The sequence below is a fragment of the Vigna unguiculata genome, chromosome 1 (genome assembly GCF_004118075.2).
Source record: "Vigna unguiculata cultivar IT97K-499-35 chromosome 1, ASM411807v1, whole genome shotgun sequence".
Lineage (NCBI taxonomy): Eukaryota > Viridiplantae > Streptophyta > Magnoliopsida > Fabales > Fabaceae > Vigna > Vigna unguiculata.
In genome coordinates this window covers 30,295,726-30,321,949 of record NC_040279.1, presented here as the reverse complement: position 1 = coordinate 30,321,949, position 26,224 = coordinate 30,295,726, and the positions used below count along the sequence as shown (strand labels likewise).

The following is a 26,224-nucleotide window of genomic DNA, read 5'->3' as shown; positions in this document are numbered from 1 at the left end:
AAGAATTAAAAATCAATTCAGAGAGAATTTCTCCAATCGATTCTCCTCCCGTGTACATATGTTATCTTGGTTTTATTTATTAAAACATTTTTTTCTGCTTAACACTCAATGGGAAATAGTGACTTCAGGATATATTAAAACAAATGAAAACAATACTAGAAAATTATATCAGAATATTACAATAAGTAAACACAGTATAATTTCATATTCAATGAAAACAAAAATATAAATTAAATAAATCATAATATTTAGGTTTGAAATTTAATTAATTATCCAAAAATATATAATCAATGTCCATAAAGAAAATCAAACCTAAAACAAAAAAAAAAAAAACGAAGAATAATTTACGTTGATTTGTTTACTACTATATTGGTTCCGATTTATTCAAAATCTTAAATTATGTGTCTCGCTTCTTACTAAATGAGTTTTTTCATTAATAGCAGTGTGTCAGAAGGATTGTGTTAGACTTTAGGATAAAAATTTGCCATACCTTAAGTAGAGTTCAAAGGTGATGCAGGATCTATTTCCAATCTATTTCTAAGGTGAAAATATATACATAGGGAATTTACGTAATCAGTTAATCATCATGAAACCATTTTTTCCCCCTTAAGCAGCTATTTCACTACAAGGCCGGCCTGAGAGTGGTTTTGGGAGCACTAATCCAAGGGGTACCTGCAATGGCAAATCTCCACAATGCATTGACATGCTCTGGTGAAGCATATTGGATACCAACACGAGGACCAACCAATATGTTTTCCGGTTCTGGACCATCTAACACTTCTAAACCACCTGCATAACACACTTTTCAGTTTTCAAAAAACAAATGGATATTCATTTGTCAACTTTACATTTGAGAAGCTTCAATTTTAACTTGTAAGCTTACCAGGTGTATATAGAGGATGGTTGGACCATTCTGTCGATAGACCCAATGCCTGACCAACCTGAGATTTGGGAGAACATTCACATTATTCTTATTTAAATAGTAATTCTGTGATAGACAAGAAGGTTGTGCATATAGAAATTAAATTTCACAAATGTTCAACCTTTCTAATCCATCATGTCATGTGAGATTTCTATACACTTAAAGGAATCGAGCATAATTCAAAAAGCTTACAGAGTCAGCCTATTTCAGAAATGACCAAAATATTAAACTTAACAAACTGCAACCAAAACAAGCATGTATAAAATTATAATCTGTGGCATTATGCAAAGAACAATTCACAAGTCTAGAAAGCTGTAGTATCGAGTATATACTGAACATTCTTAAGTAACAATTCCAATCCTTTTTTTAATCTCAATGATATTTTGTCAAGAAAGACGACATGTCTGTATTGAACCAAGAATCCAATCTCACTCCCGTATTCACTTATGATACTCGGAGTTAGCTTGCTCCATCTTGCTTTCAACTGTCATGATTACCTTTTCCATTTCGTCATTGCCGCTTGTTGGTATTTTACTATTTTATGAACAAAGCAACATCCTATAGTGATAGTTGATGGTGAAGCACTAGAATGTAGATATCTTTAACTTGACAAGGCAAATGGCAGCGCAAAACTTTTAATCAAAACATCTTTCCTTAAGCATCTAAAACAGGTGAACATGAGGAAAGGAAAAGAACTAACCTTTCCAGGACCGGTAAGAAGTATAGGTTTCTCAGTTTTCAGACCTCGGCGCTGTTGAATGACGTCCAATCCTGTCACATTGTCCAATAGTATTAAATAAATCTATAAATAACTTCATTGCAAGCTTACCTTATAATCAACAAGTGTACACTAAAACTGAAATGTTATTCACAGATCTGAGGACCAAGAAGGGAAAAAAGAATTATATGATTGCAAGTTAAGCTGAAACTACAATGCTGAACTCACATTAAAACCCTCACCTTTTTCAGCTGGTCAGCCAGCTTCTTGCTTTAGATTAACAAGAGTGGTTGCACATACATTTTATCCACACCCTTCTCTTGATAGTCACGGTGTGACACTCAACCAGTCTACAGTTTGTACCCAAAAGAATTTACAAGCTTGTGATGATTTATTCTTTTGCAGGAAACAAGACCAATACTCGGTCATCTCTCAAAGATTTTGTTTTCTTTCCCCTTTTTAGATAACTTGAAGAATATACTCCCTATAAGAAGTCACTTGAACGACGAATAATACCTAATCACAGTTTATCCCTTCATTCACTCATAAACTGAATTGATAACACACAAAAATCTAATAAAGTAGCCTTGGAGTTACGACACAACAAGCAACAGAATAGTTCATTTCATAGAAACTACGAATAACCTATATACAGTATTTCACATTACCACTAATTGGAGCACAAGAGCGTATCAAAACAGCAGCACCAGCTCCTTCCTTATCCGCTACCACATTCAGCATCATGTGAAGACCATAGCAAAGATAAACATAGGCATGCCCACCAGCTCCAAACTGCAAAATAGAGACAAACCCACACCAATCTTACACTAGACAACCCTAATTAGCATTTAGAGATACAAGGTGAGAATAAAGGTGCAATCTTACCACAGGGGCAGTTCTTGAAGTGACACCAAAACGACCGTGACAAGCGGTGTCGTTTGGTCTATACGCTTCAACCTGTCTGCCATTGATTCCGTGTTAAATCGCAATAAAGCTAAGCGACAAAGTTGCATGCTTCGTAATGGAAATAGTATACCTCGGTGATCCGAAGAACGACGTCGTCTCGGCGAAGAAACTTTCCCAGTAAACGCGGGGCAAGGTCCAAGGCATCGATTTGAAAGAAATCGCGTGGCAAGATTTTCATTTCAACGGGAGAAGCGTCTGGTTCTGGTGATGGGTTGGGTTTGACTCGGAGCGAACGCCGAACCGGTTCGGTTTGTTGAACCGGTAACCTGGATTTGGCTACCCGTTTGAAACGCTGGTTGCGCTTCATTACGGTGCCACGGAAACGGAAGGAGGCAAATACGTCAGAGTCAGAAGATGGAGAAGCTGAGTTGCGCTCCAACGACGGCGTTTGGGTGGGGATGGAGCGTGCTAACGACATGCCGTATAGTTGCGTAAGCAATGTCTTTCTTTTCCTTTTTATGTTTATCCATCTCAAAATAATAATAGTTTTTTTTTTTTCTTAAATTAAGTGATTAATATCCTCATCAAATTGCAAATGTGAAAGAAAAGAGTAAGTTTCAAAATTTGGTATATAATAATTTAAAATTATATGCTAAAATCATAGTATGGTCATCATTCTAATTGTAAAATAATTAATAAAGATCATAATTACGGTAACATTGTAAAATAAGTAGAGTTTGTGAAAAAAAATTCTGATCTAACCAGGTTAGTCTCAAATAAATATTAATAAAGACCATAATTACGGTAACATTGTAAAATAAGTAGAGTTTGTGAAAAAAAAAATGTGATCTAACCAAGTTAGTCTCAAATAAATATTAGGACACTAGTAAATTATATATATGTTATCTAAATATATGATATAAATAATTTAAATATTATTTTAAAATATATTTAAAATATCAAATAAAATTTAATTAAAATTACTAATTTCATATATTTTTAAAGTTTAATGATTTAATTAGATCAAAATTTTGAAAAGGAATTAAAGTCAAATTTAACTGAAAGTTAAAATGTCAAACACATATTTAATCTTCTAAACAAATATGATTAATAAAATAGTTTGATTTTATTTTTACTTTTTTCTAAATGATTCTATATTTTTGTTATATAATTTAATGTTTAAGCCACTTTATACATGTAAAGTTTAGGTGAAAAATCCAACAAGAAATAAATGTTAATAAAATCATTTTTTAAATTAAAAATAAATTTATATAAAACGAAAAGTACATGTAGAAATAAAAATGTCTTTTATCAACGATACCAATTAAAATAAAATAAAAAAATACATTAAAAAGCATAATTTAAAAAAAAAAAAACTTTAACTTGAGCTTAAACTAAAACTGAAATGGAAATGGAGTGTAAAGAAACCCAGCCCAATAGAACAAACTGGTCCTTCCCTCTGTCTTTCTAGACCCTTCTCTCTCTCATTCTAGACCTTTCCACACTTTTAACACCTTATATAACCATAACAACGCAAACCCTTATTCTCTAACCATTCAATCCAACAACGCAAAACACGCAATCACAATGGCTCGTTACGGCGAGGGCGACAAACGGTGGATCGTGGAGGACCGCCCCGACGGCACCAACGTCCACAACTGGCACTGGGCCGAGACCAACTGTCTCGAATGGTCCAGAACCTTCTTCTCTTCTCTCCTATCCAACCTCACAATTCTTGACGGCGAGGGAAGCCTTTTCATCAAAACCACCTCACTCCGCTCCCTCGACGGCGAGGCCTACATCAACGTCCGCAAGGGAAAGATCATCCCCGGCTACGAGATCAGCCTCACCCTCAATTGGCACGGCGAGGCCAAGGACTCCAACGGAGCTTCGCTTCACCAAGTCGACGGCGCCGTCGAAATCCCCTACATATCCGACGAGAATGCCGACGAGGATCCTGAACTCAGAATCACCGTCAACGACGAAGGACCGGTAGGGAAGAGGATCAAGGACGCTATGCTTTCCAAGGGGAAGCCCTTGATCTTGGAGAAGGTAAGGGTTTGGGTGCAGAGCATGGCCAGAGGCGGTCCACTTAAGGACGAATTGGAGAACAAGAAGCCGGCGCCGTCTCCGTCGCCATCACCGGCGAAGCCTGCGTCGTCGCCGTCGCCGTCAACTACGGCTGCGCCGAAGAAGGAAACTTCTACGGCTACGAAGAAGAAGGAGAAGAAGGGAGTGAAGAGTATTAGTATGACGGAGAGGTTTAATTGCAGGGCGAAGGACTTGTATGAGATATTAATGGATGAGAATAGGTGGAAGGGTTTCACGCAGAGCAATGCGAGGATTAGTAAAGAAGTTGGTGGTGAGTTTAGCATTTTTGATGGGTCGGTGACTGGAACTAATTTGGAGTTGCAGGAGGGTAAGTTGATTGTGCAGAAGTGGAGGTTCGGAAGCTGGAACGATGGAGTTCAATCCACAGTAAGTGTGTTGTTTTTTGTGTTAACTATTAGGAAGAAAAAAGCCAAATAACTAAATTTGACAGAACTTACAGTGTGGTAATACTTGTGTATTTGCAGGTGAGGCTTGTGTTTGAGGAGCCTGAAACGGGTGTTACAGTGGTGAAGTTGACTCATTCTGATGTGCCTGAAGAGGATAGGTGAGTGTTTGTGTGCTTGGGATTGGTCTATGGAAGTTATGTTTTTGTTTGGTTTGATTTGCTGAGGTGGTTTGGTTTCTTATGGATACAGGTATGGGAATGCAACTGTTGCGGAGAACACCGAAAGGGGGTGGCGGGATCTTATCTTCCAAAGGATACGTGCGGTTTTTGGTTTTGGAATTTGAGATTTTTGTGATTGTATTCCCTGCATTGTGGAGGTAGCCGATTTTTATTTGAAATTCATTAGTAAGGAAAGATTAATGGATAATTTGACATTAATGGATAATGCATCTTCGTTTGTGCAACATGACATGTCTGGTTTGAGTGTTATCTGTTACTAATATCACTTGTCATACAATGAATAAGTTGAAATCTGAGAAATCACCTTGCTTCAAATTGCATACCACACTCCAAAAATAAAATTTAGAGACTATTGATTGTCTGGATCAGATAATCCTGATATTATGCAGGCCAAGGAAATTTGATAATTTAGCAATGCTTTAGTGTTAATGTAATGGCAGTTCTGTATTTTTTTTTTGTTTGTGTTATGGCGTTTCGTTTAGCTTGTTTTCTGTGGCATTTGGATATGCAGTTTTAGAAATTTCCAGAGACCCTCAAACTTCAACCTTCAAGTTGCATATAGTGGGAAACGTTTTGTTAGAAACCTTGGTTAGAAACTATAGCTTAAATGTCGTAAGTGTAAAATTAAGTAATCTAAGCAAATACTAAACACTGTTAATTGGCATCAATCATCCTTGGTAATTCGATGGTATACTATGATGCTGTTTAGCAGAAGACATTGTGGATTGTGACTTTTTGGGTGGTGTAATGAAATAAAGTGGCAATTTTCTGTCATTCTGCTGATGGAATGTTGGTGCAGAACGTTTGCGGAAGGAGATCATTTAAGTCTTTGTTTCAATTGTCAATTTGCTCGCTTCTTTTGTTTGTTAATACAGAGTTGAGCAATTTCCGAATGTTGAATATATTCGGTTGACAAAATGTAATATCGAAGTCTATTTTAGTAACACGTATTAAGATGACAGTTCATTAATATTTAAATGTTAAAATAATTTTACTAAATGTAAACGTAAAACGTATCTAAGTAACGGTAAACTATATACCTCGTCGAAAATGAACGTTAAATACTGAAACAACACTGTAATTACCAAAGTAAGATTTTCATAATTGAAACTCCTCAGACTGATTTATGAACATATAATTTTTCGGTATATGTTAGTGTGTTTATAGGACAAAGGAAATTAAAGAAATATTTTCTTTACATCAGTATCTCTTTTTTTATCGTTGATAATTATTTTAGTTAAAGATAATAATTAAGTTTAAATAAATAGTTATTTGAAGGATAGAATGAATAAATATTGGTTTAAATATATATATATATATATATATATTTTTTTTTTTTTTTTTTTCAGTTAAAGAAAAATTTAATTAGATTCTTATTTTTTTAAATTAATTAACGTTTTTGAATAGTTGATGTCATTTTCATTTTTTTTTAATTGTGTGTTATGTGATAAGCTATGATTATATTTATGTGTTATTTTTTTTTCAATTTAATTTTATATTTGTTATTTTTTAATATATTTATTATTTTATTATTTTATCATTTTCTATTAAAATGAATTAATTTTGTATTTTTAAATTAACATCAAATTTAATATTTTTTATAAATATTATGATTTTTTAAAAGTAACATTTTTATTAATTATTTTTAAAACTTAATTATGATTTATTAAATTTATTTATGAATTACAAACTCTTATTAAATAGAATATAATTATTTAAAATATTATTATAATATAATTATTGAATTTTTTATTATTTATATTCTAAAATATATATATAAATATATATATATATATATATATTATTAAAATTAATATTTAAAAATATTACAAATATTGGAAATATTTTAGACAAGTATAGTAATATTTGTAAAATTAACATTCAAGTATAAAATATTTAAGATTTTAATATCTAAAATGCAATATAAATATTAAATATTTTAGATTAAAATTTAAATTTTACAAATATTAATATATTTTTCATTTAGTAATTATATTCTAATAATATTTTAAATAATTATATTTTGTTTAACCATTAAATCCAAAAATTATATATACTTTATAATTAAATATAATAATTTATAATTAAAATTCAAAAGTAATTTATAATAATGTTAATTTTAAAAATAAATATATAATATTTATAAAAAATTAAATCTGAGACAAAAAAAATTGTTTCATTTTAATAAAAATTAGAATTAAATTAAATAAAAATAAATGATAATTGAATAAAATAACTTGTATAAAAGTTAAATTGAACAAAAATAAATAATATAACTATAAATTGATAAATGACACTGATATTGACATGTAACACAAGTGTGACTTGACATGTGAATTATTGTTTTTGAAATTAAAAAGTTTAAAAAATTAAAAGAAATAAAAAAAAGACTAAATTTACATATATAATATTATAATATTCAAAAACATTAACTATTTAAATGAATCAAAATTTAAAGAGAATGAGAAAAACGAAAATGAGGATTATATTGAGAAAAAAAATTAAACTAAATATTTATTTAAGCTATATTTATTATAATTGAAAAAGTAAGTTAGTTTTAAATAAATGATTATTTAAAGAGTACACAATCGGTAAAAATGTGTTTATATCGAAGAAAGGATATTCCTAGATTAATGGTATAGAGTAATATTTTCCACTTACTATTCTAAATACGACAATCCAGGATTAATCTATGTTCGAGAGACATGACTAAATATTATTTTATCAATTTGATAATTGATTTTACGACTACGAGGTTAACTTTCTTTATCATTCTGCATAATTATTATGCAGAGAGATTTTTTTAGTCAGTTAAAATGTAAGAAAACGATCTTTTGCGTATTTTTTTGAATGTGGATTTGTAATTTTTAAGAAAGCTTTTCTTCGCCCCCTTAATTATCTCATCAAGAAAGTTAAAAATCTTGGGAAAAAAATAAGCACTCGTCGCCTGAGAGATTCGAACTCTCGCGGGGAAACCCCATGTACTTAGCAGGCACACGCCTTAACCACTCGGCCAAAGCGACGTTGTTGAAAGAATATTCCTGCTTCTTTCTATTATACATTATGCAAACTTCGGGCTTCACTATTTAATAACCTAAAGGTGATATCTCCTTACTTCAAACCAAGTACCAAAACCAGATTCAGCTCCAAATCCGCTCTTACAAGTAAATAAAAAACCAATTATTAAAAACTGAATTGTTAACAATCATCACAATCAAGGTAATTGTCAATGTGCTTCCCTCACAACTCCCTATATAATAATATTTTTCTGTCATGAATAGAAAACAATTGTAAGTTTTTTAACTTGGTATAAATTTCCTCTATGGTTGTACAAACACTGAGCATTTTCCTTTCCAAGTTAAAATTCTTTCAGCTATGGTACACAATTCCATTAATATATATAATCTACAACTACATGCAGTTGCTGCAACATACAAAAAGTATTAACAAGATATATAAATTGGAATACTAGTTTCTTCAATTGTAACTTTGTTGTCTCTTGTTTTTCTGAGGAAACAGAAGTATCATAAGAATTTTTGGATCATTTCTCTGACTTCTTCAGTAACTAGCCAAGCCTTATGGCCTCCAATCACTTCTGCCTTCATCTCTCCATCTTTCCACAGCTGCAAACAATTCACGTTATCCCTTTTATTTTCCTATAATTGGATATCCAAATCATCCTTTTCTAGTCACAAAAATTACTCTCTTTTAATGTTACCACATACAAAAATTAACTTAACGAGATAACGCACCTGAATTGTTGGCATTTTCTGTACAGTGCAGAACAACAGAAGAAACAACAGTCAAAATGAGCACACAGCATCATGTAACATCCTTTTACTGAAACAATTAAGAATAAAAATTCATACTTACAGATATGTTGCCTCTCTTCACTAGAGTCTGGGGTACTTTATTCACATCCACGTAATAAAATTTGGCTCTGAAACATGTGAATGAGTAGCAACATTATAATTTGCTTTGGATTAACAAGACACAATGGAGTCATAGACAGTCTCTTCAAATATCATATTTTTTGTGTATAGTGTTCGAACAATTGAGCTATAAACTTCTATTTAGCTGATTCAAGTGTTCACTTCAAATGTTATATATAGCTATGCAAACTGATATCAGATTAACATAGTTTTGATTTAAAGGAAAATATAGAGTCATCTAATTGAAGAAGACACAATGAGTAGTTTACTTGTTGAGATATTCAGCTGCTAATTTTTCCAACTTGGGCTTCAAATAGATGCATTTCCGACACCAAGTAGCCATCCTGCATTACAAAAACAATCAAAACAACATATATATCCTCAAAATTACTGTGTATTTTACTTTCACTACTTCAGAGAATAACACAAATTGTTGTGAGAACGAACCAATCAATGAGGATAGGTTGTGAGTTTTCATGAGCAAGAAGAAGAATTCGATCAAGGTGGTCGGAATCAGTGATTTCTTCCATCTCAACTTCACTTGGTCTTGACAAATCAGGCCACATCGCTTCCACGCGAAAATTTCTCCTTTTCATCTTCTTTTCTCTCTTTCTGTTTCCAACCCATATGTTCTCATACCCACCACTTCTGTGACAAAACAAATACCCTTTCCCACTCACCAAACACTGTGCCCACTGTTCATCTCTCTGATAAACCTCTCCGTACACGAACTGTGAACACGCCCCAATCACAGACATACCCTTTTGCACTCCAAGCTTTGATCTTTACAACGCACAAGCCGATCAAGAAAATGGTCTTCTTTATTGCTGAGGAAAAAGGAACACTATCATTCTACCTGGTTTCTTAGGTTTAGGGGACAGAGCATGGACTAAGGTTGTTGGTCTGGGATTCTGTGAACCTGGTTTGGTGAAATTCAATAAATAATGTTTAGTTTTAATAAGGAAAAAAGTTCAGAAAAATGGCGCAACGCAAGGGAAGCTTATCCAGAAGGTGTGTTAAGAAAGACATGGAGAAAATTATATATATAAATTCGAAGGGTAAAGAATTTTTGGCCCAAGCGTTTCGGATAAAGCTCCAATCTTTATTTTATAAGGCGTTTCAATGGGGGGAAATTTTCTACATTTTTCATGTGATTTTTATTTTTTTTTCTTCCCTTTCATTCTACCTTTTAAACAACTATTTGTGAAATTAAGTCGGACAGTAGTGAAGAAAAATGTTGGTGAGAATTCTGATTTTGGTTTATCATGTTATAAAATGTCAACCTTCTTACTAAATCTAACTTTAGTGAGTTCATTTTGGTAAAAACAACAGAGAAGTGGTGTAAGAATATTTTTATTTGATATTTAATTAATGTTTAAAAGAAGCAATATAATAAGTTATAATTTTATTTTTGCTCTAAAAAATAGCAGGTTATGTTATAGATGCTTATTAAGTTATTACCATATTGTATTATAAGTATTTTTTGGAAAGATAAATCGGAAGAAATTTCAGCTGTCATGATCAGTTCATTTTATGATAATAAATCGCATTTTGGAATAATGTTTATGGGACTATTAGTTCATTTATAATATTTCCAGTTTTGCAATTTTGTGAGGCTGGGTTTGAGAATGTTGATATCACACTTTCTTGTTTGGTATATGAAAAAGAAAAAACCACATTCTATAATTGAATTTTACTATTAAGTTTGTGTTTGTTTTTAGAGTGAATTTGGGAAAGATTTGAAGAGAAAAAAAAATGTAAAAGTAGAGTTGTTTAGATTAAAGAAAAAATAATAAAAAACAAGATAAAAATTTATAAACATAAAGTGATTTAAAATAAAACGTGTTTAGTATAAAATATATAGAATGAAATGTGAGTATTATTTAAAATAAAAATAAAATTGAAATTATATTAAATTAAAATAAATAAAACTTGTAGAAAATAAGTTGAAATAAAATGTTGCTGATTAGTTTAAATAAAATTAAGTAACAATTTAAATTGATGTGGCACACGTGTTTTAATGTAGTTAATTGTATTTTTGAGTATTTCAAAGAACATAGTAGTGAAGAAAGAAGGTATGAGGTGCAGAAAGTAATTCCTCCTGTGAAGAGGTTGGGCCTGTAGAATTACTACCAATGGGCTTCTATTGCATAACAGTTTCCCACTAATAACTAACACTAATTTAATGGGAGCAAATTCTTCTATAGTTCAGCATAAACTTCATTTTCACTAGTATTCCTAATAACAAAAGCAACTTTCCACTATCAATAATATTAATATTTTAATTATATTATAAAATTAAAGCATTTATCTTCATTCTTTCACCTTTTAAGAAATTTTTTAAGAATAAAATCATGACAGAACATAGTTCCAAAACAAACAATACATCACATGTATAGTAATTGACAGTGATTCTATCATCACACTTGAAATCAAAATAGTAAAGATTTTTTTTTTGTTATATTTATTGTTTTCTATTATTATAAAAGAAAGTTAACTATTATAATAGAGCTAGTGAGATGCGCTTTCACTAGTTTTTATAAAATGTTATATTGAATCTATCACCATATTAATGATGGATCCCGTGATTTCTAATGGATATAATTTTTCTACATACATATCTCACTTTATTATTTTTTCTCATGATCTTTTTTAGGTCGAACTGCCATGTATCATAAATATACAATTACCAATAATCTAGTGAAAAAAAATAAGAGACTAAACATCAAATTATTACATAGAACGGTATACAAGATTATGAACATACAAAATTAACGTAGAGATTACTAAAATGTAATGATAAATAAACATTTGAATTGAAGATTCTAAACTCTGATCGTTTATTATATATTTGTGCTAACTTAACTTATCTAGAATCGTGTGAGTTTAGAGATTAGGTGTAATCAAAATAAAATCTAATAGAATCTCAAGTGCACAATTATTTAGTCAATTTAGTAGTTTCAGATATTGACCGATGTCATTTGATTAGTTGACATGTTAATTGAAGTTTTAAAGATGTTTCAAATCATCATACAATAAATAATAGACTGTGTTAAAATACTTATTAATTTAAGATAGTTTAATATATATTAAACAGTATTAGTAATATCTTTTGAATCCTTAATAAAATAAAAACAAATCCTCGCATATTTTACAAACCCACTATCACTTTTAGTTTATAAGAGAGAACAGAGGTGGTCCTTTCTGTCTGTTATAGCATTCTATTTATTATATGGCAATTCAATCATTGCAATAAGCTTATCTGATCTCAATACGTTCTTAATATGTAATTATAATAAAATAAAACTTGTTTTGGGACAAAATAATTTCAAACTTGTTTGTACATTATGATTAACTGTTATTAAGATATCGATCTCATTAAGAAAAAAAAGTGTTTTGGCGGAATCTAAGAACTAAAGCAGTGTAGTGATGCCAAAGGGAAAAAGTTAAAGGCATGGCCACCTCAGACCTGATATGAAGGTTCTCCAAAGATGCATGGGAAATGAATAACCCTAATTGCCTCTTTTTCAACCTTGTCTAAGTCTTTCTTTTTCCTTATTTACAATACCCTAGGCCTTTTACAACTTTTCTTTTCTGGTGTGGGAACATAGAAAAGAGGTCAATTATTTTTATTTTAATGTTTTGAATATTTATTTATATTAAGAAATAATAGTAATTGATGGGGTTAATGTGGTTCGTATATAGATGGAACAGGTATTATTGGGAAGTTTGGTTGAAAAGGAAGAACAGAAATAATAGTGATTTTGGGCATGCTCAGGGTGAAAGAGTGAGTGACAAGACAAGCATGTGTTATTTTATTGCTCTATCTCTTAGAAATAATAAGGTCGGTGGTTCAATCTCTACCTTTTGTTTTCCTTTCTTTCATAAAGAAAAGAAGAAGTGTGGTGTTATTGATTTTTTTTTTAATAAATTAATTGTTTTAGAAAAACTTTAGCCAATGTTTTGTTTACTCTTTCTTATTAATTTTTTGAAAAAAAAATTGGACAAACTCATGGGAATTCAATATGGGAGGACCGAATCTAAGTGAGTTTTTAATTTTCGGCAGCATAATTCATATTTGAGAATTTGGTTCTTTTTGGAAATCTTAACACGGTTAATAATTTGAAAAAAATGTTTTTGAAATAAAATTATTGTAAAAAAGAAAAAATCAGGGGTTATGGTGTTTTTATTTTACATTTATTATGATAATAAAAAATATTATAAATAATTTATAATATATATTTTGTTGTTCACATGGATGGTGGACTTGTTGGAAAGAAAGAATAGTGGCAAAGAAAGTGGTCGGGACACGTAGGCTATGATCATGTTATGTCTAATGGTGGAGTCCAGTTGGGTGTTTGCTTTTCTGAGCCACATTTAAATAACTTTTTTATAAATATTTGTCAAAAATTGTATTATTTAAGTAAAAGTCAAATATAAAAATAATGAAATAATATTACAACATTTTTATAAGTTAATTTATAATATACTAGCTTTGAATATGTAAGATTTCATATGTTTATGAAAATATTTTTTAAATATATTCCTCTTAACATTGTTCCTGTGTCACGTGAAGGTTTGGATATCTCACACGGCTCTAATTTATCATTAATAGTGCGGTCTAGCAGAAAATCATGTCTAACTGTTATTTTTTATATAGTTTTTTTTTTCTTTAAATATATTTAAATTTGTGTCTCAATACTATGTATTTTATTAAACATGGTGTATATTATTAGAAGACATTTAAAATACAGCTTCAGAAAACATTAGTAATATTATCTATACTATTGTTGGCATGCTTTTCTTTTATTTTTAATTTAGGACAAAAGTTTATCTTTCGCAAATTCGCATAGATTATGTTAATTTTGTCTATGTTTTTAGATTTGTATAGGATACCGTGTTTGACACTTTTCCATCAGAAAAAAAATAAATAAATCCTTGTACAATGAAAACTAATTTGCAACATAAAACAACGTGAAAAGTATAAAACAGATAAACTATTTGTAAAACTTGTATGATAAAATACTAAATAAAATGTGGTAAAAATTAGAAGAAGAAAATGAAATATTACAAAAAGAAGCTCATGTATATATAATATACTTCTACCTTATCATGAATATATAATTTAGTCAGGGACGAACCTTTTTTTTTCATTTAATATATAATTGAAACTATTTTTAAAATTTTAATATATTTTTTATATTTTTGACATCTCTCAAATATTTATATATCTATAAAAAAAATTACAACCCTAAAATATTTGTTAAAAATATGTCAATGTATATGTATGAAATTAATCATATAACTCATAAATTATAAATATCTTATTATTTAAATAAAATTTATAAGAAAACATTATTGTTTGAATTTCATTTCATAAAAATTAGTATTTTTTGTAAATCAGATGTCGTTGAGTTCATCCTAAGATTCTTGGTGATAGAGTAAGTTTGTTCTATCAGAATTTGTTTTAAAATAAAATTTTCGTCATCTATTTTTTTAGTTGGTTTTGGAAGATTTATGAATGAAAATTAGGAATCTTACACGTGGTTCTTCCACAACAAAATAATAGTAATATAGGTTAATTTAGGATTGTAATTATATATATATCTCTGTGTGTGTGTGTGTGTGTGTGTGTGTGTGTGTGTGTGTGTGTGTGTGTGTGTGTGTGTGTGTGTGTGTGTGTGTGTGTGTGTGTGTGTGTGTGTGTGTGTGTGTGTGTGTGTGTGTGTGTGTGTGTGTGTGTGTGTGTGTGTGTGTGTGTGTGTGTGTGTGTGTGTGTGTGTGTGTGTGTGTGTGTGTGTGTGTGTGTGTGTGTGTGTGTGTGTGTGTGTGTGTGTGTGTGTGTGTGTGTGTGTGTGTGTGTGTGTGTGTGTGTGTGTGTGTGTGTGTGTGTGGTGTGTGTGTGTGTGTGTGTGTGTGTGTGTGTGTGTGTGTGTGTGTGTGTGTGTGTGTGTGTGTGTGTGTGTGTGTGTGTGTGTGTGTGTGTGTGTGTGTGTGTGTGTGTGTGGTGTGTGTGTGTGTGTGTGTGTGTGTGTGTGTGTGTGTGTGTGTGTGTGTGTGTGTGTGTGTGTGTGTGTGTGTGTGTGTGTGTGTGTGTGTGTGTGTGTGTGTGTGTGTGTGTGTGTGGTGTGTGATTTTTGGACTGTGTGAATATGATTTATTCACAATATTTATTTTACGTAGATGTTATTTGATGAAAATTGTTTAACTTTTTGATAGTTTGATATATTAATTATGATTTTGATATTGCAAAGGTTATCGAATGATATTGAATTATGTTGTTAATTTTTTGAAGTAAACTAATGTAAAAGTCATTATCCACAATGTTAATTAATGATACTTATTAAAAAAAGATATAGTTACAATACAATAATTATTGCGAAGCTTTTAATGATGATTGATTGAGGAATTGTCATTAAATGTCCTTCCAAGACATATAATGACCATTCTATCAAGAACCGTAATTAAAAATCTTACAAACGATGACAACTTTGTGGTCAACCACCGTTAAAAATCATGCTTTTAAAAAACATACTTGTTTTTGTTACTTTGTCAATCCGTTGTGTTTTATTTTTTGCAAAACTTCTTCTTCTTCTCCATTTTCATTCAAGTTTGCCACATGTTGCACCTTCAAGTTTGCTACTTGTTGCACCATCGAGGCTCTCCGATTGTCTTGTTGCCAAGTTCGTTGTTTTTATGTCTTGATTTGCTCCACATTTGCATGCAGTGGTTTCCTCTCTTGCTAGTCTTCATGTCATTGTCATCGAAGCTCGTAATCACAAATCTATTTAAAACTTTCATTGTTAGTTGTCACCATTCTAAGTATCGTTGTTATTGGTTACTCACTAAACCACTAACGTTAAAAAAAGTATTAAATGACGTTACCATCGGTTGTTGTCCAAGTTAGTTTGATAGAAAATGATGATAATTTATCATTTATTTATCATTAAAAAAGCATACTTACGACGACAAATTCATGTGTCATTAATTATTTGAATTTATAACGACAACTAAATTAACAACAGTTCTAAGATCGCCTTTAAAAGTACTTTTTAACCGTGTTAAGAGCTCTATTGTACTATAGTGGTATAAATAGTTGTTAGTCAAATTTATTAGTTTGAGTTTAAACTTGGTTTGAATTTATGGTTGAAATTCTTTAAGATATATGTTGATTTATGATTTCAAGAGTACAAGTTATATTTAAGAAATTTAAACCACGTTGTCTAAAAGTTACAAATTATTATATTAGTGTTAGATAAAAATCTGAAACAAGTTAGTCTTGTTGATGATGTTGGAATTTTTAATATTTTCATTCAAACGAAGATTCTCACTTATGCCAAATTATGGGAAAAATTCAAATGTGAAAGACTCCATTTTTCCTGATACAAAAATTAGAGTAAAAAATCAAACTTGATCTCATTCCTATTTTCATTCATTTAAAAATAAAACATAAATTCAACTTTTTTTCATCTAAATTTTCACTCAAATAGTGTTTTTTTTTTCTCCAAACGTGACAATTAATGTTCACTCAATCTAGAAGATTATTGCACTGTAATTTGTTTTTCAAATTTAACATCCAAAAAATTATTTATATGAGTATTCTCTAATACTCTATAAAAAAAATTATAAAACTTAACTAGATTAATAAAACATTTCGAAAAATTCTAAATGTTTTTTTAGTTGTTTTTCTCTCCTCTTAGACTTCTTTTATGCATTTTCTTGTCCTTTTTTTTTTATATTTTCTCATTCTTTCTTCAGTGAGTAAGAACAAAAGATCTTAAAAATAAAGAAAAAAAACTTTATGAAAATATTTATTTCGAATGACTTAAGAATAATATTTAATGATTATAATGTAATTTTAAGTCCAATAACCATATTATACATTTTTTAAAATCATTTTATGACTACATGAATCAATACCAGGTATAAAATGATCTAACACAATCGAGTAAGTTGTGTTGTAGAACAAGTTTGGCCTTTATATTTTGAATATCCATGTTATGTTTTGGTTAATCCTCACATGGTCGTTAAGTTCCATGTGTTTATCTGCGGTGATTTTATTCTTTAGTATTTATCTTTAAAAAGGGAACAATGTCGTTTGATATTGTCGGCATTGGTGTTGCATTAAGGTTTTTAACATTACATATTTGTATAGTTTCGTTGTAAAAATAAATAAAACAATACTCACATGCATGTTGTATTGACAAATGAGATAAACTATATTGGATTTCTTCTTCTTTTTTTATCCTTCACCTTACAAAACGCATAAATGAGAGAAAACAACTATTGAACCGACCAAGAATTTATGATATAGGTAAACTACAACATCACCAGGAATTCAGTCTGCCACAACGAGTTTATCTATCATAACGATCAATTATTATTCAAATAAATCATATTAAGACATGCATATTTAATGGTCACAGGAAGTAGTAGTATATGGGGGATAGAAGGAAAGAGAAAAAACAATGATTTCAAATTGTTTTTCCCAACGTTAATCTTGGTTTCTTTTTTTCTTTTTCCAACAGAACCTCGAATATTTGATTATATTCCTTTTGACCCTTATGTTAATCTAACATAATGAAAAATGATAATTTCAAAATTTATTCCGTGGAAAATTCATATGCTATGGTGCAACAGGAGAAACGAATTGTACGTGCGGCAAAGGGTGAATAAACTGCACCAAAAGGTGATGAGAGAGTTGGAATTGAAATCGATGGTGATTTGGTTAGGCATGTTGCAGCATAATGTTTCAGTCGGTGGAGAGAAGTTTGGTGCATGAATGTGACGCGAGTTTAATGCACCATTCTGCCAATCAACCACCGGCATGTGCTTCAATCTTCAAATCCCATCACTGTTTCTCTAATATCACACTTAAAACTATGTTTTAAACCAACATCTCCTCAAATTTTTTATCTTTTTTCCATATCCAGTTTTAAACTTTTAATCGATAGGGTGTTTTGGATTTCCTTTTGGTCAATGTAGAAATCACATTCCTTTTATACGATAAAGTAAAACCTTTAAGACCATGATGGATATCTACATCCTTCTACTTTACACATCTCATTTATATTTATAGCTATTCAGATAAATTCAATAGTTAGTTTAGAGGTTAATGATAACTTAGATGGATGGAAAATGTTAACATGTGAAAACGGGTTAAGATATAACTAATACCCATAAAATTGATAGTAAAATGTCACATTAAATAAATTTTAATCTTAATAATTATTAATGTAATTTTACAGAGCATAAAATATATTTTTATATAATAATAATAATAATAATAATAATAATAATAATAATAATAAGACTTTCACTACCATAAAATAAAATTTTAACTTTTAAATATTAGAGTTGGTCAAATTAACACTAATAACTCTAATACAATCAAAAGATTAACTAAAAAATGTTTAATTTTTTTATTAAATAAATATTTAAGTTAGTGTCACTAGTTTAGCATATGCTAAAAGTAAAAACTAAAATAAATATTTTATTTTTAATATTTATATTTATTTAAGTTAATGTTGATATGCTAAGTCATATATTCCAAATCTGCATACATTTTTTATATTGAATATAAATCATAAATTACTTTTAATCTAATGACCTATATTTAAAAATAGCAAATATTTTCACCTATAATATTTTTTATTCATTTTCTATGTAAATCTTATATCACTCATCTACTTTATTCACACTTATAAATCTCCTGACATATTTTGTATCTTTCATTCACACTCATATCATATTTATTTATTTTATCCACACTCACCTCCTTCATCTATACTATATTTTTTTTCATTCACATGTTCATTAACATTTTGTTCCTAGCATCCTTCGTCAATATTCTTTTCCCTGTCTCCTTCCTTCATAATCATTTCTTTATTTGCATCAATCTTCATTATACACATTCACCTCTTTCATCAATTATAATGTCTTTATATTTTTCATTTATATTTATTGAATATAAAAGTATCGTATAAGATTTGTATCCTAATTTACTGTATTAGCGTCAACCAAACCAATATTAATTTAAATAAATTTTGAATTAAAAAACAACAATATAAACTCAATCAATGCTAAATTACTTTAAACAAAAAATAATTTAAAATTAGTGATGTCAACATTAGTTAGAGTCTATCATAAAGTTCAACTATGATAAATTGTGCTGAGTGAAATCAATCTTATAACGAATTAACTATCTATGCTTGTTTCATCTTTATAGCCGTAAACATCTATAATTGGTAGTATTTTTAGTTAATAGAAGTGTGTTATGAATTTATTTTCTAATATTAAGATGTACTTATATATCTTAATTAATTTAGTGTGCTATTAAAAGTTATCTAATTTATTTTGACTCATCTTGAGTGATAACTTGTTTTTTAATAATTTAAAGGAGTAAAAATATTAAAATTCAACGAAATATACCAAATTGCTTGTAAGAGAAATCGAATCCATAATATTTTTTCTTTTTCTTCTAACTACTAGGTTAACTTATCACTTATATAAATATTACTTTACAATATTCAAATTAATATGTTAAAAAATATTTTTAGCTATCACCATATAATAAAATGATTATATTTATTAATTTAAATATCCTAATAATACTTCACTATATTTATAAAAAAAATAAAAGCACGAGCAAACTTAAACAGGACCTAACCCACATTTCACTCTCAGGGGAGAGTAGCCACACCCTATATTTTGAATGGTTTTAAATTTTGTAAAGTGTGTATTGAAAAGAGTGTACGAAAGATGAAAGGGTGTAGGCTAAGACAGTTGTCACGGGAATTATGTGAAGATTCGAGGATGTAACTGTGGTGTGGCCTATATGAATGCAGTGACAATGCCTCATCCACCCCACACTTTGATTGGGCACACATATCCACACCACTCATTTTCTTAATAAAAAACCAACCGACAACGTCAAATAACAACCAGAAAGCATAAGCGCGTGTGATGCACCCCTACAAACAAGTGTCACAACAACATAAGTAACCCTAAAGGTTCCGTAAATCCAGACCGTTTATAACACAATACCATCGTCAAAATCAATGACGTACGGAAGTCTCGCCGTACACTCACACTGACGTGGATAGACACCTCATTTTCTTTTAAGCATTTAAATACTTTTAGCTTTAATTATTTGTTACCAAATATATAAATATTTACCTTAGCAAATTCTTTTCAAGTCACACTTTTCACCATCAACAACAACTTCACATATTATGCGGAAAAATTCATGAATTTATCATGCCTCTTAGTACATTTCATGTGATACGTAATTTGTTTCTGTAATATTTTAATCGTAATATAGTAATACGGTTTCTTAAAACAACATTTATTATAAAATTAAGATTATAATATTTTTTTCGTCAAGTTTTATTCAATTTGATAAAAAATTAAAAACTATAATATTTTTTAATATTATAATATTAAAAAATTATAATATTTTAATTGTAATAGTAACGGTTTCTTAAAACAACATTTATTATAAAATTATGATTATAATATTTTTTTTCTAATTTTTATCGAATTTTATCAAATAATTTCTAATTATGTTTTCAAATTTAAATAGATTTTAATTTTTGTTCAATTTAATTAATACTGATTGAATCATTAAAAAAATTAAAAATATTAAAAAAATTAAAAAATTAAAAAAATTATAAAATAACATATGACAATATTTTTATATGACAATATTTTTATAATTATTAATGATTTAACTGGTATTAACAAAAAATATTAAATAAAATAAAATTGACAAAAATAAAAAAAATTTGAACACGAAAACAAAATTAAAATTTATATAACAATTTGACAAAAATTAAGAAAAAAAATATTTTAACCTAAAATTATCTAGTTTTATTTAATAATAAAAATAAGAATGTATTATTTTAAAATGAATTTGAATTTTGAATTCAACATATTTTTGTATGTTTTGGATTTATACATGTCCTTATCCAATATTCCTATCGCAAACGCGGCTTCACCGACACTACACTAAAGTGGCGTAGTTAATCTGATACCGCAAGGGTCAAATTTCTACTTATATTGTCCTCATCATTTTGCCACATGGTTCAGATATATGACAGAGTATAAAGGGTTATATCAGGTCTTAACTATTTTTTATTTTTATTTTTACACCTAAGGATCTGTTTCTTCTTATTCTTCTCTTTCCACATATCCATTTACTCAATGATTCAAAATATATTTTTAATAAAACATATTTTAAAATGTTTAAAATTAAATTTTTATAAATAGTAATAAACGTTCTTTTCATCAGTACGAACGTAATCAATTAACATAAATTACTCCAAAATAATAAAAATCTCGAATTCTAAACATCATTTACATCCATAAAAGACAAATGTTATATATGCGAAATGATACCATATCTTTCTGTTATGAGTATTCAACATCTATTTCCTTCTTGAAGAGGAAAGATATTGGAAACAAAATGACTACAGTGGAAAATATTCTAATACTCTATTTAACAATATAATCCTTATAATAATGGTAATAAATATCAAATTAATTATTTAAATATTTTGACTCATCATAAAGGAAATTTATCTTTCTTCATTAATATCCAAATATGCTAATCAGATTTTGTCAAGAGTTTAATCCTCTTATCTACTTAATTTCTCTAATTAACCAAGCTGAAAATCCTCAGAATATATATTGTATATATGTGAATGTGATATACTTTTACATAAATTATTTTGGAGGAAAGTGGTTTGGTTCACCTTAAAAAAAATTAAAGACAACATTAACTATTTTAAATTTGTCTACCATTTTATGTTATTTTTTGTTATTGTTAAAACGTTGTTACTATAAGTGTAAATTGTATTTACAGTGCCTTTGCAAACTCTTATTTTTATTCATCCATAACGATTTTTACAAGGAATCAAACAAATGGAAGTTTCTTCCCTCTCTCTCTTACACTAATTACCATTCTCTCTCTCTCTCTCTCTACACTTAACACTCCAAAGTCTAGCTATGGTATTCTCACACAACAGTTTCTAGATTTTGCGGTAGTGTTGGCCAAACATAACTCAACAACCCCACCTATATTGCAACTCACACATACACTTCTTCATTCATGTTCATGTCTCAACACCCTGAAGGCTGCAACTGTGTGCCACTGGAAGCAACTACTTTACTTTTCCTTTCTCTCACCTCTTAACTCTCATCTTCTTCTACCAAAAAAATAGGGACACAAACCTCCAATCTCCATGGCTGATGCCACCAAGTACGTTCCCATCGGTGGTGCCAACCTCTCCACAGACCTCAAGAGCCTCTCAACAATTCTCAAAACCAGAAAAACAGTGGCTTTTGCATACGCTTTCGCAATTGCCTTCGTCGCTTTCACTGTTTTCTTAGCCTTTTCCCCTTCTCCAAACGCTTCCTCTCCCTGGTTCACCAACATATTCTCTTCCACATCATCCCCAGATGGTTCCTACAAGCCTCAAATCCCTTCCATTTTCTCACTCCTTTTCCCAAACTCTTCTTCACCCTCCAATTCCTCTGATCCACTGCACAACAACACCAACACTTCTAGATCTGCAAGTAATGCCACTTATCTTTCTCCTCATCTCAACACTACCTCACAAACTCAAACACTCAAAGCAACCTCCTTTGTCAACACAACACAATCCTCGGTTGTTTCATCCCAAGATGCGGTTCCTTTCCCAACCACTAACCACACCAATTCTCAGGCTCCAGTTCCAGAGGTGAAGTCACCACCACCCGTTGTCGCTAAGGAAACATCTGGGGGTGTAAAAAATCACACTTTTAACACCCCTGAAGCTAAAGCTATAACCACAAACCAAACTACAAATGCTACTGCACCTGCAACACCTGCAACCAATGTTCCAGTGAGTTTCCCTGTCCAGAAAGTTCCACATCAGAACTCAAGTTCTAATTCTTCTGTGAAGTCTGATTCGGTAAAGGGTGTTGCTCCGAATGGTAATTACACGGCTTCTCTGGCGAGGAAACAGATTAATGGGAAGAATCACACTGAGGGGAACGATGAATCGATGGAGTCTCTCATGAAGTGTGATTTTTTTGATGGAAAGTGGGTTAAGGATGATTCTTATCCTCTCTATAAGCCAGATTCATGCTCTTTGATAGATGAACAGTTCAATTGTATTCGGAATGGAAGGCCCGATAAGGAATATCAAACATATAAGTGGAAGCCTAAGGGTTGCAGCCTCCCAAGGTATTGGAAAATATTGAATTTGTTGTTTTTAGTTTTAGGTGGCAAAGTTTTCAATTTGATGGATGTTTACGTTAATCCAAAACTGACAATATTTGTCTGCTTCATGTTGTTGTTTTGTTTGGCTAATGGGAAGTTGCTGTGTTTTGTATTGTACTAGAATTGATCCATTGGTTGTTTGTTTTTGGGGCTCCCAATTTGGTTGAATTGGTAACAGATTGGATGCGCATCGAATGCTGGAATTGTTGAGAGGGAAAAGACTTGTTTTTGTTGGCGATTCTCTCAATAGGAACATGTGGGAGTCTTTGATTTGCATATTGAGAAGTGCTGTGAAGGATAAGAAAAAGGTTTATGAAGCAAATGGAAGAGTTCATTTCAGAGGCGAAGCCTCTTATTCATTTATATTCAAGGTGAGTGTTGAACTCTCTTGTGTTGCAGCTGCTTTTCCGTAATTGTTTTGATTGTTATTCTTTGCCTAACAGAACTCTGGTTTGGTGTAATTAGGATTATCACTTCTCTGTGGAGCTTTTTGTGTCTCCATTTTTGGTTCAAGAAGAAGAAATGACTGATAAGAATGGGACAAAGAAAGAAACACTTCGTCTTGATTTAGTTGGTCAATCTTCGTCTCAATACAAAGATGCAGACATTATCATCTTCAACACTGGCCACTGGTGGACTCATGATAAAACCTCTAAAGGGTATGTATGATATGATATGACACTCACCCTCTCTTTCCATGATCATGGACTAAAAGTTGACCATGGAATTTTCAGACAGGACTATTACCAAGAAGGTAGCCATGTGTATTCTGAGTTAAACGTTCTAGAGGCATTCCGAAGAGCTTTAACTACATGGAGCAGGTGGGTTGATGCCAACATTAATCCATCCAAGACCATGGTCTTCTTCAGAGGCTATTCTGCCTCCCATTTCAGGTAAAACACAAGTAATTTGTTTAATCACACTTTTGAAATCTTAGGGTAATTTCTGTTTGGTTGAACATGAAACAACTCTTACAACAACAATAAAGGAATATTTTGGTGTCATCATATACTATGTTTCAAGTTCATTACTTGCAAGTAGAGAATACATTTCTTGAGCACCCCCATATGATTATGGTGCTAGAAGACTTGCTCATAGCTAGAAACTTCTGAAACTGCAGTGGTGGACAGTGGAATTCTGGTGGACAATGTGATAGTGAAAGTGATCCAATTGAGAACGAGAAGTACCTAACTGAGTATCCGGATAAGATGATTGTTTTGGAGAAGGTGCTAAAGAACATGAAAACTAGTGTGACCTACCAAAACGTGACTAGAATGACAGATTTTCGAAAGGATGGTCATCCTTCCATATACAGGAAGCAAAATCTAACTCCTGAAGAAAGAAAATCACCATTGAGATACCAAGATTGCAGCCACTGGTGCCTTCCTGGTGTTCCTGATATATGGAATGAGATTCTCTATGCTGAACTTCTGATGAGAGAGTATCGGAATCAGCATAAGCAGAAGAGAACATAGGTAACGAATGAACTACCAGATTTAATGAGTTAAGTAACATATGCTATATACCATTTTTGTTCTTATGCATACAAAGAAACCATATACAGAAAGAGGCTTTTATATGAAGGTTCATGATATTAAGTGAACCAATATATACATGATTTGTGCTGCAATGCAATAAGTTTGTTGATATGGATGGATGACATAAATTGGTGAAGAGAAGAGAATAGAAGGTGGTTTTGTTTATCAGTGTAAATTATTATCTTCTTTTGGATCTTCATTTTTTTTTTTTTTCTAATTCCTATTGTAAATCTAAGTTCATTTACATTTTATTTATTATAATCAAATTATTGAAATTATCTTATTCACTATGCTTCTTCATGTAAGTCTTTACATATTTTTTTGTCTAGGAAAACTTGAATAGTGATTGTTAAGCGTTTAATGTAATTGGGGATTAGTATATAGGTTTAAATTCATTCTTCATTATAATATTAGAGCCTATTCTAACTGGGTTTATTAGATTTCTAATATATAGGTTTAATTGGGTTGCTAGCAAATCATCTTTTGTTTAAAGAGTGTGTTAGATATTTCACAGATTTAGATTAACTTAATATGATATTAAAGTATATATAACTTGGTTTATTAGTTCTATTGTATTACCTATTATTGAATTGCTATCTAATAATGTCTTCAAGAGAGTTTGTTCGAAGATTTCAGATTATTAGATTTAAATTCACTTTCTAATAAGTTTTGAAATAATGGTTGGAATGTGGTGCTTCTTTGATCTTGGGTAGATAATGTGTGATGCATTAAAGAAACAAAAGTCACAATACGAAAAAAAAAATGTTAAACAAATATGATATATGGCAATACTATTTGAAAATTATGCAATTGGAAAACTATGTAATAATAACTACCCATTCTCGAATGTAAGTCATATATATTAGTTGAAAAGATGTATTATAACTTAATATATATTATTTGCTATATTATTTACTTACTATTAGCATTTTAATAATTATGGAAAAAAAAGGAGAATGAAAACAAATTTTAATAATTGAAAGAAAAAAAATCAACTAAATAAAATGAGTAAATGAAGGACAAAGAGAAGCATTGATAAGGGATACAAACTTTATAACTTAAAACAATAATAGAAAGGGGTTAGGTTTTATGGATCCCAATTTCCCTGAAATAGATATATTACAATTACCGTTTAGATTGTTCTGTTTGATTCTCCGAGCCATAAAACTGTGAATTTAACTTTTCAAGATCATGTAATGGTTTCT

General features: G+C 30.3%; 4 protein-coding genes and 1 non-coding gene across 6 annotated transcripts; 2 read left to right on the top strand and 3 right to left on the bottom strand.

Annotated features, from left to right (window-relative positions):
* Nucleotides 1-467: 467 nt before the first annotated feature.
* LOC114175790 (DNA-3-methyladenine glycosylase) lies at nucleotides 468-3,056 on the bottom strand. The gene is made up of 6 exons (XM_028060597.1): nucleotides 2,677-3,056; nucleotides 2,526-2,597; nucleotides 2,309-2,432; nucleotides 1,623-1,693; nucleotides 884-941; nucleotides 468-789 (listed from the first exon to the last, which is right to left on the bottom strand). The coding sequence occupies exons 1-6, from the start codon at nucleotides 3,022-3,024 to the stop codon at nucleotides 623-625; spliced, it is 840 nt and encodes a 279-aa protein (XP_027916398.1). The 5' UTR covers nucleotides 3,025-3,056; the 3' UTR covers nucleotides 468-622.
* A 949-nt stretch (nucleotides 3,057-4,005) lies between these two features.
* Nucleotides 4,006-5,514, top strand: LOC114165193 (activator of 90 kDa heat shock protein ATPase homolog). Its single transcript, XM_028049858.1, has 3 exons — nucleotides 4,006-5,024; nucleotides 5,123-5,202; nucleotides 5,294-5,514. Exons 1-3 carry the CDS (start codon nucleotides 4,134-4,136, stop codon nucleotides 5,385-5,387), a joined length of 1,065 nt encoding a protein of 354 aa, XP_027905659.1. The 5' UTR covers nucleotides 4,006-4,133; the 3' UTR covers nucleotides 5,388-5,514.
* Nucleotides 5,515-8,224: 2,710 nt separating this feature from the next.
* Nucleotides 8,225-8,306, bottom strand: TRNAS-GCU. Its single transcript has one exon. It is a non-coding gene; the product is annotated as a tRNA-Ser (tRNA).
* A 272-nt stretch (nucleotides 8,307-8,578) lies between these two features.
* Nucleotides 8,579-10,249, bottom strand: LOC114176890 (thioredoxin-like 3-1, chloroplastic). Of its 2 annotated transcripts, XM_028062082.1 has the most exons (5): nucleotides 9,663-10,249; nucleotides 9,485-9,559; nucleotides 9,157-9,223; nucleotides 9,036-9,053; nucleotides 8,579-8,906 (listed from the first exon to the last, which is right to left on the bottom strand). In XM_028062082.1, the coding sequence occupies exons 1-5, from the start codon at nucleotides 9,971-9,973 to the stop codon at nucleotides 8,808-8,810; spliced, it is 570 nt and encodes a 189-aa protein (XP_027917883.1). In that variant the 5' UTR covers nucleotides 9,974-10,249; the 3' UTR covers nucleotides 8,579-8,807. The 2 variants fall into 2 exon arrangements, with proteins under 2 accessions (XP_027917883.1, XP_027917892.1); XM_028062091.1 differs by lacking the exon at nucleotides 9,036-9,053 and having other exon boundaries at nucleotides 8,628-8,906; nucleotides 9,663-9,973.
* An 11,928-nt stretch (nucleotides 10,250-22,177) lies between these two features.
* LOC114191735 (protein trichome birefringence) lies at nucleotides 22,178-25,302 on the top strand. Its single transcript, XM_028081106.1, has 5 exons — nucleotides 22,178-23,445; nucleotides 23,660-23,852; nucleotides 23,947-24,140; nucleotides 24,216-24,374; nucleotides 24,602-25,302. The coding sequence occupies exons 1-5, from the start codon at nucleotides 22,460-22,462 to the stop codon at nucleotides 24,954-24,956; spliced, it is 1,887 nt and encodes a 628-aa protein (XP_027936907.1). The 5' UTR covers nucleotides 22,178-22,459; the 3' UTR covers nucleotides 24,957-25,302.
* The last annotated feature ends 922 nt before the right edge of the window (nucleotides 25,303-26,224 follow it).